At 37.8% G+C, this 15,783-nt stretch overlaps 1 protein-coding gene across 1 annotated transcript in view; it reads left to right on the top strand.

The window, feature by feature from the left end:
- The window catches only part of LOC103044085 (cadherin 7a), a 261,452-nt gene extending 246,210 nt beyond the window's left edge, over window positions 1-15,242 (top strand). The window contains exon 12 of the mRNA XM_022680284.2: window positions 13,109-15,242. Within this exon, the coding sequence (XP_022536005.2) occupies window positions 13,109-13,632 (524 nt within the window). The 3' untranslated portion in view covers window positions 13,633-15,242. The remainder of the gene's footprint in view (window positions 1-13,108) is intronic.
- Window positions 15,243-15,783: the final 541 nt, after the last annotated feature.

Raw genomic sequence — 15,783 nt, 5'->3', positions numbered from 1 at the left:
TACTTCCTGCTTCTTCATCTCCCTGACGGTCGTTACAATACTATGCATTTTATTGCATCTACTCCAATTGCGCAAATTTTGGCAAAATAACCTGTTAGACATTTCCTATAACTGTCAACCAGTCTCTGACATTGAGTTGGAGACGTTTCTTCCCACTCCTCCATGCAGAATTCTTTCAGCACTGATATGTTTGCATCTCAATAGGAGTCAACTAAGACCTCGTTTACAGCTCTACATCTGATTTCGGGAAAAATCGAACGCAGTACATGTTCTAGGTTGTGACTTTACCCTTCCAAGAACTTTCTATTTTTTTGTGTAATTTCTTCGTGAAGCTTTAGTTTTAGCTTCACCTTCTAGATAAACTGAGACAAGTGGGGCAAGAGCTACTTGTAAGTCATACAACTACATTTTAGGATTACCTCCCAGACTCCTCAGCATCTGCAACCTTCTTTCTGAAGGCCTCGAAGCTCTCTTTGGATCTCATCATGGTGATGCTCGATTAACAGTGTTGCTCAAAGTTCTTTAATGGTCAGGACCCCACAGGATAGACCACCACAGAGCCGTCTATCCTGCTCATTCTCAGCCCTGCAGTGACACTGGTTGGCATGGTGGCGATTTGTGTGTTTAGTAGTGTGTGTTTTGCTTGTATGAATGGACTTTTACATACTTTTACATAGCTGTTGGCTGAATATTTCTGAATGGTGGATTTTAGTCCAGTAGTTACACTGAGGTGTTTAAAAACTCAAGCATCACTGCTGTGTCTGATCCACTCCTACCAGCACAACACACACTGGCATAGAACCCTCATGTCAGTTGCATGCATAGCAATTATACAGCAATTCTCTCCATTACTTGAAATATCTCTTATTTTTCCAGAGCTGTATTTGATTGATCATTGCCACCATATGATTATGATAAACTCTGCTTAAAAAAAATAATTTTAATCAGTAATGTAAATCTTTGTACACCCTGTGTAGTAGTAGTATCTTAAGATGGCGCATTCTGTTAAGTCTTGAGACTTACCTTACATCTCTTATTTGCACGAAGAGGTTTTTTTATTTTTCAGTTGTAATTAACTAAGAAATTTGACAAATTTTTGTTGAATATCGAAAACTATTGTTGTGATGCATGTGTACCATGTAGAGAGTGTTAGCTTTAATTTATTATGTAGTCAAGAGCACTGGAGAAGGGGTGGCAAAGAATTCTTCAGTGTTTTGGGTCATTATAAAATCTGCAAATGTTCAAAACCATCATCCTGCTTTTTTTTTAGCCCAATGTTGTGCCTCCTCAAAGTCAGTCAACTGGACAAAATGTCTTTAAGTGCATTGTATAGAGACATGTCTAGCAGTCAGCGATCTCTCACCAGGAGGTACACTACGCAAAAGTAGCCTCTGGGAGCCTTTACATAGGGTAGAAGCAGTGGAAGCATTCTTACGCCCTCTTGTGGCAAAATTCATGGTATACCCAGACCACACAACACCTAAACAACATAACTGGGCTGCTCACACCTTGTTAAATATAAATATCCAGAATCTTTTCTGAAAAAAAATCCTGTTCCTTTTTTGGAAGTGTGTAACACCAGGAAAACAAGATCAAGAGTGTGTTTTAATCACTAAGCTAAGTGCTAAAATCACAATGAAGCTGTAGATGCTGACACCTGAACTTCAGCGCATCTCGTTAGCGCATGCTGCAGCAAGATTGACATCTGACACCCAAGTTACCACCACCACCACCACCATCCGTCTGGCGCCTCAACACCTGCTCACGGTTTTAGCATCAGCAGTCCCCCAACTTTCTTTTCTCACTTTCCTGGAGCTTCAGGAGCTCTGCAGAGTCCGTGCGCTGCAGAGCCGAGACATATTGAGTTCTCGGAGTGATTTTGTTTTTTTTCACTCTCCCTGCTGAGAGGTTGATAGATGGAGGATCATTAGGCATTTGCCAGTCAACATCAGGCACTGTTGGTTATTTTCAGACCCAGTATGAGAGCTTAGGGGGGAAGGGGGTGGTGGAGGAAGGGAACGGGTGAGAGAGGTTATAAGGCTAGAAATTCCAAAATCCACTTCCACCCATTTTTCTCCAATGAGTGCCAACTTGACTTGCTTGTCAACGCAGCTGTCTAGGAAGTGGAGGTTTCACCTCAAGTTGTACAGCAGTGTTGATAGTTTTGCTCAGTTAACCTTTTCTGAACCTTCAGATATTTTTTCAAATATGTACTGCCTTTTAGTTTACTCCTCTTCTTTTAAAAATGGTTTGGAGTTGATTTACTTTATAGTTTAGCACTAATTGGATATTTTGGACTGTTCTCACAAACAGCACTCTTCTTTACCATTATCAAAACACCCTACCTTTTATCCTTTTAATAGAGAAGATAAGCTAACACTAAAGCGGGTTGTGCATTTAGTCATCTTCTCATTATCTTATTGGAGCTTAGTTTAATGACAAGTGGACAGTTAGACAGTTGTGCCACTCTAGACCTGGGATTCCATGTACATTTCTAGGTCCAAAGAATTGTTTAGTTTTTGGGTTAATGTAAAAATAAGGATTAGGTTTAAGATTGATGTTAAGGTTAGAATTAGGTCTTGAATTGACATTAAGGTATTAGATCTTGGATTGAGGTTAAGGTTAGGATTAGGTTTGGGATTGAGGTTAAGGTAAGAATTGGGTCTTGGATTGATATTAAGGTAAAGATTAATCTTGGGATTGAGGTTAAAGTAAGGATTAGGTTTTATATTGTGGTTAAGGTTATGATTAGGTTTGGGACTGAGGTAAGGTAAGGATTGGGGCCACAGTGAGGGCTGAGATTAGTTTTTGGATTGATGTTAAGGTAAGGATTGGGTCTTGGATTGAGTTTAAAATAGGGATTAGGTTTGGGATTGAGGTTAAAATAAGGATTATGTATTGAATTGATGTTAAGGTAAAGTTTAGGGCCACAGTGAATGTTCATATTAGCTTTTAGATTGATGTTAAAATAAAGATTACGTTTTGGATTAAGGTTATGGTAAAGATTAGGTTGGGGATTGAGATTGAGGTTAAAGTAAGGATTAGGTCTTGGATTGATATTAAGGTAAGGATTAATCTTGGGATTGAGGTTAAAGTTAGGATTAGGTTTTAAATTGAGGTTAAGGTTAGTTTTAGGTTTGGGATTGAGGTTAAGGTTAGTATTAGGTTTGGGATTGAGGTTAAGGTTAGTATTAGATGTGGGATTGAGGTTAAGGTTAGTTTTAGGTTTGGGATTGAGGTTAAGGTTAGTATTAGGTTTGGGATTGAGGTTAAGGTTAGTATTAGATGTGGGATTGAGGTTAAGGTTAGTTTTAGGTTTGGGATTGACGTTAAGGTTAGTATTAGGTTTGGGATTGAGGTTAAGGTTAGTATTAGGTTTGGGATTGAGGTTAAGGTTAGTATTAGATGTGGGATTGAGGTTAAGGTTAGTATTAGGTTTGGGATTGAGGTTAAGGTTAGTATTAGATGTGGGATTGAGGTTAAGGTTAGTATTAGGTTTGGGATTGAGGTTAAGGTTAGTATTAGATGTGGGATTGAGGTTAAGGTTAGTATTAGGTTTGGGATTGAGGTTAAGGTTAGTATTAGATGTGGGATTGAGGTTAAGGTTTGTTTTAGGTTTGGGATTGACGTTAAGGTTAGTATTAGGTTTGGGATTGAGGTTAAGGTTAGTATTAGATTTGGGATTGAGGTTAAGGTAAGGGTTGGGGCCACAGTGAGGGTTGGGATTAGTTTTTGGATTGATTTTAAGGTAAGAAATGGATCTTGGATTGAGTTTAAAATAGGGATTAGGTTTGGGATTGAGGTCTAAATAAGGATTAGGTTTAGGAGTGAGGTTAAAATAAGGATTAGGTTTAGGATTGAGGTTAAGGTTAGTATTAGGTTTGGGATTGAGGTTAAGGTTAGTATTAGATGTGGGATTGAGGTTAAGGTTTGTTTTAGGTTTGGGATTGACGTTAAGGTTAGTATTAGGCTTGGGATTGAGGTTAAGGTTAGTATTAGATGTGGGATTGAGGTTAAGGTTTGTTTTAGGTTTGGGATTGACGTTAAGGTTAGTATTAGGTTTGGGATTGAGGTTAAGGTTAGTATTAGATTTGGGATTGAGGTTAAGGTAAGGGTTGGGGCCACAGTGAGGGTTGGGATTAGTTTTTGGATTGATGTTAAGGTAAGAATTGGATCTTGGATTGAGTTTAAAATAGGTATTAGGTTTGGGATTGAGGTCTAAATAAGGATTAGGTTTGGGATTGAGGTTAAAATAAAGATAAGGTCTTGGATTGAGGTTAAAATAAGGATTAGGTTTTAGATTGACGTAAGGGTAAGAATTAGGCCACAGTAAGGGTTAATTTTAGATTGAGGTTAAGGTTATGGTCAGGGCCAGATTGATGGTTATCATCAGGTTGAGGTCGGGATTAGATTTTGGATTAATTTAAGGGTTAGGATTAGAGACAGGATGATGGTTATGAGTAGGTTTTTGCATAAGGTTAGGACTAGGTATTTGATTAGGATTAAATTTAGGACCAGTGCCAGTCTGTTGGTTTGGAATTTATCAGCAGTTTTTAAACATAAAATGGCTTAAAAGAACTTATTTTAGTTCCATAAAGAAGCATATTTGTAATAGAGATGTGTGAGCATGTAGAAACTATTGAAACCATCTGAATAACCTCTACTGATGCACAGGGTTTATTAGAAACATGAATCTTTTTTTTTCAATGGCATCACTTAAAAACCTTTTGAAGCTTCTTTATTATTTGTAGATCACAGATGCTTCATGCTTTATTGACCTTTTTCTGTAAAAACCCTTCAACAAACCCTCAAAACTACGTTCTGAATGTGAACTCTCAGTAAGCTTACAGTATTATGCTATGTTTTTTTTATTCAGTGATAGGACACTCCAACAGCAAACACTGATAGATAATTGTTATATGTTTTTTTCTAGTAATTCACTGAATAAGAAACAAATGGAAAAATGTAAAATATCACAAATGATGTTAAGTACAGATGTCAAGTACACAGTTTACATTCCATTTGCATTGGGTCAACTGTCTTTATATTTGTCCCTGGTAGTTTTGAGGTCAAACAGCAACAACATAATGTAGATTTAAAAAATATATTAATAAGATGAATAAATAAATGAACACAAAGCAGTTATTTCTTATTAAACTTAAATTATTCATAATTAATACAAACACAAATGCGGTGATAGTTGAAAATGTAAGATTCACACCTCCTTTAGGATTTCTCAGCTTGATTTAATGAATTAGGAGGGATATATCTATGCTTTTGTTGATGCTGGCAATAAGTGTGAGTAGATTTGATTGTTAAGAGTGGATTGTTTTTGGCTCGGTTGAGAATCTGCACAGTAGGCTACTGATGGAAACACGAGTTTGAGCATCGGCACTTGCCTCCATGGCCAAGTTTACATTATTAATTGGCACAGCAGTAAAGCGATTCATTTTCCAAGCATTTTGTAGTGTATGTCTGTGCTGCTTGGCTGCTTTTTCTGAAACATGGCATAGGTACTACAGCTCAGCGTGATTCTTTACATGGCCGGCACAAATTAATATGATTCATCTAATGAATTAATTCCCTGTAGTCTCACAAAATGACTTCAGTCGTAACTGGAGATAGTGGCAAAGTGTGTACAAAATCATTGGTGTTGGCTCAAGAATATTGGTGGAAAGAAAAGTAACATACAGTACTAAAAAAACAGTTGCACTCAGAAAGATTCAACTAAAAAAGATATAAAACTTGTTGGGCAGATGTGCCAAACTGTCATTGAGTGAGTCAGAATGGCAGTGGGTCATCTTCAGTGATGAGTCCTTCTTTTGTCTTGGTGTAGACGACCAATGAATCCATGTGTGGCACAGACACAGTGGTCAGCACCAGGATCAACTGTTTGCTGTCACCCGTTACATGTCCCACTGGTGGTTCTAGGGGCGGGGCCACAGCTGAAATCTTATTGGCCCCCTAAAGTGCCCCTGTCCTGTCACTCATCTGTCTTTAACCTGGCTACGGTGATCAGATTAGGGGTGAATGCAATTTCATGCCCAAATACTGTATTAGGGGTGCTAATGAGCCACATAAGAATGTCCAGCATGATTAAAGCTTATGAACTGACAGTATATGAGAAAAAATAATATAAAAAATAGATATAATAATAATAATAATAATAATAATAATAATAATAATAATAATAAAATGGTGGATTTTCTCTCAAAATCACAGATTACATACATATAGAAGCAGAAGCAAAGACAAATAAAAAATGAAGGCTAAGACTTGCAAAATCCAAGTGCAAACAATTTTCAAATTACTGCAAAGAATAAATATATTTGTATTTTTTTTTCTGTTTTGAATATGCAAAATACACTTTTTTCTTTTTGGTTTAAAATCTTTCATTGCTGATTTTCTTTTCTTTTTTTTTGTAAAATGTTTGGCACAATATTAACTCCACAGATTTTTTGAATTACACACATTTAAAATGTTTGAACATGATGTGCCTGGTAAAATAATATTTGGTCCCTTTATGAATACTGTGGCCCCTTGACGGCCCCTTACTCTTAGGTCCACCAACTAGAATACACCAAAGTGCAGAATCAAACAGGAGGAAACAAGTACAGAGATTGTAACTTAAAAGCCATCGACAAAGAATAGAATCTCAAAAGTTGGCAATACTTTGCAAAAACCAACAAGTGGTGGCGAGAGAGGGGAAGTTAAGCCCTGAACTCCATGCCAGCAGCTGACCAACTTCTCCAATCTCCTGTTCTCCTCCTCCTCTGCCCTCATAACAAGGTTTCTTATCTTACATTGCGTGTCTCTGTGCTAGAGTGTTGAAGGTTACATGAGGACAACTCAAGAAAGTTAATCTCCCTACTTATTTGAAGTGTGATTCAGACTTCCAGTCTGTCAAAACACAAGGTTAGCTGCAAGAATCTTAACAAGTTTCTTTGACAAACTGAGACAGTTTAATAAAAAGGTGACAAGGATTTTATTGTATTAGTGTGATTTTATGTTCAGAAACTGAAAAAAGTAAAAAAAAAAAAAAAAAAAAAAACAAACAAACAAATGTAACAGGGTGACAAATATCCGGCAAATTATTTTAGGGGTTACATATAGGACCCAGTATATTCCCGTCACCCAATTTCTAACATCCAAACATTCCTACAGAAGACAAAAGGTAGGCATGTGCCACGATGATTAGCCCCCACATTACCTCCAGCGGCCTCGGCAAGCCTACTTTACAGACCTACAGCAGTGTTACCATAACCAGTCTACATCAAACACTTACTGTGACTAAGTGACTAAGGCCATAGCTAGCCCCATTGATATTTTAATGCTTGTCCAGTGCCAATGGTTTTATATGGATTATAACCACTTTACATCAATCACAAATCCATGTTGGCATCCGTGTTGACCAAGACCATACATGAAACACTGGTTTTATATGGATTATAAGCACTTCATCAACAACCATACACATGATCTACAACTGTAGATCCACATGAACCATCTTAGTGATTAAGACCAAACCTCCTGTAGACCCACCAACACAGTTATAGAATCCCAGTACCTTTCTTTGTAGTTGTACGCAACCACACCCACTTTACATCAGTAGACACAAATCTATTCTGGCATCTTTGATGATTATCTTACCTAGCCATATTGCTTTTTTTAATGCATGCTCATTGCCAGCATTTCCATGTTGATTATAAGCACCTAATCAACAACCATACAAACAATTGAAGATTGTTGAACCAATTGAAGAATTGAAGAACCAACCACATATAGACAATACACCAAAGAGCAAAATCAAACAGGAGAAAACGAGGGCAGAGGTTGTAACCAAAAAGCCATAGACATAGAATATGTTACAGTTTGCAGCTCTCAAAGTTGGCAATACTTTGCAAAAAAACAGCAAGAAATGGTGAAAGAGGTGGAGTTCTGCGCTAAAGTCCACACCAGCAGCTCCCCAAGCTTCTCAGTTCCTCTGACCTCTTCTTGAAGTTTAGTGTAGGGAGTTCTCTGCCCTCATAACAATGTTCCTTAGCTAAAGTTGCAGGCACAGTGGCACCATTTCCATATGGATTATATTGTCGCTGTCCAATGAAAAACACTTCTCTAAAACAGCAACTTTACAGGAGAGAGAAAAAACTTTGTAAACTTTCAATGGAAGTCAATGTAAAAAAGACTTTATTTCCAGTAATTTTGAAGAGTTTCTATTGGTCCATTCATCAAGAAAGTTTGTCTCTTCAAATTATGTAGTAAACTAAAAATCAACAAAAATGAAGATAAGTGGTTTTCATAGGACAGTGACAAAATGCATTTAATTAACAACCATCCACACAAATTTTCAAGTCAAAAATTTAACTACAGAACCAACCACATAGACAATACCTCCAAGGGCAAAATCAAACTGAAGAAAACAGAGAGGACAGAGATTGTAACCAAAGAGTCATAGACAAAAAATAAATCTTAGTTTATAACTTCTTACAGTTGGCAATACTTTGCAAAAACTAACAAGAAAACAAGACAAGTTTTTATACACAAGCTGAATTAGACTTTGCTGCAAAACCCCTAAAACCTGTCTTTGATAGTCTTATACAGTATAAGACTGCCACACAAGCTTTCTCACCTCAGCCACCAAGCCTGCATCTATCAACTTCTTCCTTTCAGAAGCTCTCAACTTCATCTTCAGACAGAGCTATTAGCTCTTTGAAATAAACTGTCCATCTGCTTTGTAAGAACAGCAAAATGTTTGGCCTTAGTGCAGTAAATGTTTTGAAATCATCTGCAGAAATCTGCTTCCAGCCTCCAACCTTGAGCTTCAAGCCATTTACCAACATTAGCATTCTGCACTAGCTCTCCATTATACGGCCCTTTTTTCTCACAAACCTCATTGTGCTACCAATGGGCATAGCATTAACCTCTAAGCACTTCTTATCAGATAAACTGGCCAAGGACCTAAGCACCTGATTATGCCTCTATGTGCAGCAACTCTTTGACAAATTAACCTTACATGCCCATAGACTGTGTTTCAATGTCCCTTCACCATCACATCATTTACAGATTTTATCACTTCACTTATCCACTGCCCAAGGTTCTGTGGAGTTGAAAGGACAGCACATATAGCCCTCAGTGGTTATTTAATATGACTTATATACGCTATTGACCAAAAGTGTTTCAGAAGAACGTTTTAAAACGCCCACACATTTTCAGTAGTCCACTAGCAGTGCTGCATGTCTCAGACAGGCTTATTTTTCTTGTTTTACCATCTTAGCAATGGTGTTTTAATGTTTTAACCTACAGCTCCAAGCTCTACAGTTTTAATCTTTACAGTTGAATCTGAGACTCTGTTAGGTACTGTGTTAAGCTGATCTAGAAGGTGTTGTCAAGTCAGTTGCCAATCAGAGACTTGTCTGATGCTGCTGTGAATTTGAGTCTTTCAGGCCTCTACTTGTACTAGACCTGTTAATTATATTCAGGTCTCCGAAACTAAATAAATAGTGGATAAAGTACTGGAAAGCATGACAGAATTTCTGCAAAAAAGGCAGCTTCCACAATGATTAGCTCCCCACAACACCTCCTGAGACCAAGGCCCAGTCCCAAAGTACCCCTTGTTTTGGATTGTAACCCTCCCCATTAGAACAGAGTTACAAGGAGAAGGGGTTAAATTGGGGCAACCCTTCATGCACCCGATACAGATATAGCTATAGCAGTGGAGTGCTAAAGTTCAGCAAGCTAGCTGCTGGTTAACTAGTTAATTTTAGGGCATCGTATGTCTTCAGAAAGGGGGCAGGTGGTGCAGAAATTATTTGTTATTGTTACTTCCTTAATTCCTCTGTGATTAAATTAGCTTTTTTTAGCTTGTATTTTATTTCTCAATTCCACTTTTGAGGAAGTTAACTAGCAATGGTAATTAATAGTGATTATCTCATTTTTACCAGGGAAAATACTCAAATTTGTGGGTTTTTTGGTTGCTTGTGTCGCCATCTTGCCAGTGATTCTCATATCCCCAATGTCAGGGGGTCATATATATACCCCTATATATATATATATACCCCTAACAATCCCCCAACCCCTTTAGCCTAACAATAATTGGGGCACCTATTTTCTTTCAAAGTTCCTAATTTTTACTTTTGTTCTTAATATTCTTAATATTCCCCGACATAAATCTGCTTCCTGACATATAAAATTCCCTGACAGTGAGAGCTAATATTTGTACCATATGAGGTCACTGAACTTTGTTCCTTTACAGGTTATGCAATGCTCTTGTGTTCTTAAACTTTGATTTAAAATGTAAGATTTAACATTTGATAGGTGATTATCCGCATGTGTACATTCTCCCACCTGAACCACTGGACCTGTTTCCTTTGCATGACTGCAGTTGCAATTTGTTCGTTTGCTAGAAGTATTCACTCATCTGCATTCACACCCAAATTAACTTAAATGACATCCCATTCTTAATCCCACCTTGTACAATAGCTTCAACTCCTTTGGGAAGGCTTTCTACAAGGTTTAGGAGTGTGTTTATGGGAACTCTTGACCATTCTTACTGAACCTAATTTGTAAGGTCAGACACTGATGGTAGACAAGAAGTTCTAGCTTTACAAATTCCACAAATCACATGACCCTAACATTCCCCTCCTCTTTTGTTCCTGTTTTTTATATATATGTATATATGTATGCTGCAATGCCTTCTCAGCTAACTATACAGTACCATCTGTCTGGGATTCAAGTTTTTGCCTGCTTCTGTGACCATATATCTATATGCGCAGCATAAATATCAAAGAGCCCAAAACTAGCTGTTCACTGATCAAAGTAAATCCAAATGTGATATTACACGTTGTCTGTAGAGTTGCCAAGTTCCCTGTTAACAATGCATAGGCGTGTTAGCTGCTTAATTGGCTTCATGCATCATAATGTGATACAAGTGAAGTTCATGTGAGAATATGAAAAATGCAAACAGGATGTGGGGGAGGAGAAGGTTTAGATACAGATAGATAAAGCTCCTGAGAATAGTTGTGGAACACTTTCTCAATGCAATTTCTGTTGAATTTGTTTATTTTACCAATATCTATGCTTAAGTTCTAATTTGTTCATTTATGTCTATCAAAAAAAAACAGTTCTGGAAACAGCAATAACAACCAGTTTTATTAACAGGAACTCAAATAGTTCCCAGTAATAAAATAATTAAAGTCATTTAGAGCACTCGAGGAAAGCAAGTGCTAAAATATTAGTGGAACTAATAGTCAGGCTTGCTGTATTTTGTATGGTCACATAATTATAACTTTAAAACACTTTCTGTCTTTTTCCACAACTTTAGTACTTCCTTTCTTTCTCTCACATGAGATTTTAGCATTTTTATCTAAACTATTTCTCACTCACATTTTAGAAAAAAATATAAGAAATAGATGTATGCAACTCAATATTTAAGGTTCCTAAAACAATCTTTCAGAATTCTAATGAAATTCTGAATGAGTGTTTATTGCTTTGAATGGAAGTAGTGGAATTAGTGAAATTGAGAACTGGAAAGTTTTCTAGTTTTAAGGGACAGTAGTATTACGATTTGTGGGTTTAGTATCTACAATACTATAATATTACTCTACTGTGTAATTCCACATGCTTCTGTCATTGTCGGTGATTGTTTCGTATCTCTTTATCTCAACTTCCAAAAATGCATGTGTAAAGCATGTCCTTTAAAAGTCCTTTATAAGTGGCTCAAAGCATGAATTACACTTCCTGACTGTAGGGAAAGCCCAGGAGCCAGAAATACCAATTCTCACATAAAGCTTTTTTAAAGGTGTGTTTTAGATTTTGAACTGTGGTCTACATGTAGAATTACAAGAACTGGTTACAATTGTGTTTCAACCCTTAACACTTACCATCCCTATCATTCCTTAGTGGTGCAGAACATAGAATAAATTAAGCAGTAAATGTGTGTCAGAATTAGACCATAACCATGTCTGCTGTATTAAAACTTATGCACTTTTTATAGGATAAAGTATTGTTTTTGTAAGGCATTGATATATTACCCATGTCTCACCTAAACATTGTTTATATACAGTGGCAAGAAATAGTTTGTGTACCCTTTAGAATTGTTTTGTTTTCTGCATAATGTTCATATGTGTCATAACATGTAATCTAATCTTCATCAATGTCAAGAGTATTAACAAATATAATGTGCCTAAAAAACACAAAAATACAAAAAAAAATGTATATCTTGCTGCTCTTTATTGAAGAGACTCAAACACTCAAAGTGGTAGTCTCAAATGGTATCCATTTGTAGATTGTTTGCATTACTGTAGACTGTCAAATTTCTTCTTTTTTAGTTAGTTTAATGAACATTAACCATTTTAGATGAGTAGATCCTCTGAAAGCTCTTTTAAAAGCTCTAGTCACTATATACAGTATTTAACAGACTTACAATACAATCATTTAATTATTCCGTCCTTTGAAAGCTGAGTTCTGCAGAGCTACCATTTTTTTATAAACCAAGTTTTTGAATGAAAGTTTGGATAATTAATAATTCTAGAATTAAAACATGGTATCTCAATATTGTGATTGAGCACTGTATGCTGCAAAAAGCCTCATGCTGATTTAAAGGCTTTTGGAAGTTTGGGGGTATAGACAAGAAGTATAAATAATAAGCACGTTTAAATGACTGTTGAGGACTATGTTGGATTAAAAGTTACATTTACAAATATAAAGCATTCTCATGGATGACAGGAAGCCAAGCAAATGTGGCTTTTTAATAAGATAATAATCTAATAATATGCTAGCTAAGGTTAAAGTGGATGAAAATTGATTAGCTGCATTCTGCTTATTTCCCTAATAGAACTGTACTGAACATTAGTTTGGACACTAGGCTTCTGGCCAGGCACAGCCACAAAACTCCTGTAGTTCTGATGATGGGGATTTGATCTTCTCTTCTTGTTGTCACATGGTAAAAAAAGAGCTGTGGAACTTTCTACAGATCTGAGCTAAGAACTCTGGGAAACTTTGTCCATTTAAAAAGTGCTCTGTCTTTGAATTGTTTTTTTTTTTTTTTTGGATTTACCACTTTTTTTTTCATGGAAACCTGATTGTGTGTTGGTGTATTTGTGTTTTTCAGTGCTTGTCCTGCTGATTGTGACAGTGCGGCGGCGCAGGAAGGAGCCTCTGATCCTGGAGGACGAGCGAGACGTGCGGGAGAACATCGTCCGCTACGACGACGAAGGTGGCGGCGAGGAGGACACGGAGGCTTTTGACATGGTCGCCCTGCGCAACCTCAACATCATGCGCGACCCCAAGGTGCGCCGGGACGTCACCCCAGAGACCCCGACCTTCTTCTCCTACCCGCACTCCACGGCCTCCAGGGCGGCATACAAGACGCTCCCGGATAACGTGCTGTTCCGGGAGTTTATCTGGGACCGCCTGAAGGAGGCCGACGTCGACCCGACAGCGCCGCCGTACGATTCGCTGCAGACCTACGCCTTTGAGGGCAATGGTTCAGTGGCGGAATCGCTTAGCTCGCTCGAATCTCTGAGCTCGGACTCAGAACAGAGCTACGACTACCTCAGCAACTGGGGGCCACGCTTCAAAAAACTGGCAGACCTGTACGGCACCATGGACAGCAGCAGCAATGTTTTTTCGTAGCCTTGTTTTTTTTTTTGTGGCGAACTCGCAAAGAATGAAACTAAAACATGACTTGAGAAGAAAAGTCGTACAAGAGGAGTTTTAAGGGAGCGATAGGGTGAGGCCGAGAACCTGGGTTTCAAACTACTACTAAAAGCATTTGATAGCTTTAACATGACGAATGTTTGATAGAACAAACTTCTTGAAGGTCTCTTTTCAGCTCTGGAGAACGAGGCAGAGTCTCTGGGTTTAGATCAGTGTATGATGGGTAAAAATCCTAAAAAATTAAAAATAAAAAACTACATTTGAGATTAGGAGTTTGTTTACATGTTTAGGGTTTCAAGTAGTGTGACTTTAATGAGGCTCAAATGCTGTGATCTGCCAGACAGGGGGGAAAGCTTTGAGGGAAAGACTTAAAAAAAGACTAAAAATAAATAAATAAATAAATAAAACATTTTGACACCAGGCTTCTGGCCAGCCACAGCCACAAAACTCCTGTAGTTCTGATGATGGGGACTTGATCTTCTCATCTTGTTGTCACATGGTTAAACAAGCCCTGGAACTTTCTACAGATCTGAGCTAAGAACTCTGGGACACTTTGTCTATTAAAAAAAAAAGTGCTCTGTCTTTGAATTATCGACTTGACTCAACTTTCGTTGTGTGTGAGCTTCAACAAGAGCCTTGGTGTTTTTTTTTGTTTTTTTGTTTTTTTTTTCTCTGTTTTACGAACTTTTTTCACGGAAACCTGAATGTGTGAAGAGAAATCCTTCCTTCATTCATTCAGTTTGGACAGTGACCTTACTTTTGGTTTTGTTCCTCTACTACTTCTACTACTTCTGCTTCTTCTTTAGTTCTGTTTGTGAATACACAGATGACATAATGCTGATAGTCTGCCGTAGATCTGGTTTGATGCTCGGTGGTGAGGTGGTTCGGTGTTCTACAGACGTGACAGTGTGGTTTTTTGAAGTTCCGAGTTTCGTTTAGCTGTTCTAAATGTCATGAAGTGTAAAATGAAGCCAGTGAAGCCAGTGGTTAAGGCTTCTTTGATTTGAGTGGGAACGATTCACAACTTTCAGAAACAAGTTCCTTTCGTTTTGTTTTGGCACACCGTTTCCTTTTTCCTACATTTGTATAAGAATGACACCTCGCTTACTCTTCAAAAGAGATCCTTCGAGGTATTTTCTTGCGTAGCGTTAAATACGAAAAAGCTATTTATGACGCTGCCACCTCTGAAAGAAATGCCTAGTTGTGAAGATCTAGCGCTCTGAGAAAGTGGGTTTTCTGAAGGGAAGGCAGCATAGCGTAGCTGCTATTGAAATACCTCCTTCAGCCCGAGTGAAATCAAGGACAGTCACTGCATATGTTGTTTATTGATGAGGATGAAGAAAAAAATAAGACACAGATGCAACAATATTAAAGTGAAGGTAAAGAAACACAGAGAGAGAAAGAGAGAGAAAGAGAGAGAAAGAGAGAGAGTCCTTGAGGTCAAAATGAATGAAAATATAAAATGAAATGCCTTTTTTTAGCTGTTGCTACTGAACTTTGACGTGTTATAATTGAATCGAACCTTTTCTTTAATTTATTCTTTTTCAACACCAGAGGAAAATAAAGAATGTGACGAATGTTCATAATCTTTCTTTTCTATTTTGTCCTTTCTTTCTTTTTTTTTTTTTGCTGACAATTAAAAGAACATTGATTCTTCTTCAAAGACATCTGGGATGCCTCAGATTCTTTTTGAACACAGAAGAAGAAGAAGAAGAAAAAAGAAGAAGGGGCAGAAGAAGCATTGCCGATATGTCACACGTTGTTTACTGTAATTATCTTATCAAGGTGAAGCAGCTCAGGGGTTTTTGGTACGATAAAAGAAAAAAGAAATTGAGAGAAAGAAAAAAAACAAAAAAGTGGAAAAGAGAAAAGGCTCCTTTTCCTATCTCCCAGGGAGGGGCCGGCGTGAAAACGCCTCTTTGCCCGCTGATGAAAAGCCTGAGTCCACAAACAGACGCTCTCTATGCGGCGATAGTGCGCGGAGAGAGAGAGAGAGAGAGAGAGAGAGAGAGAGGGAGTCGGCTGTTTGTTTCTCATCTCCTCTCGACAGGGGCTTTGTAGTTGAAAGGCAAGCGAGAGACAAAGCGCCGGGGCTGCCGCTCCCCGCCGAGCCGCATGTGATGGGCT

The sequence above is a fragment of the Astyanax mexicanus genome, chromosome 1 (assembly GCF_023375975.1).
Source record: "Astyanax mexicanus isolate ESR-SI-001 chromosome 1, AstMex3_surface, whole genome shotgun sequence".
Lineage (NCBI taxonomy): Eukaryota > Metazoa > Chordata > Actinopteri > Characiformes > Acestrorhamphidae > Astyanax > Astyanax mexicanus.
This window is presented reverse-complemented; position numbering and strand designations above follow the sequence as displayed.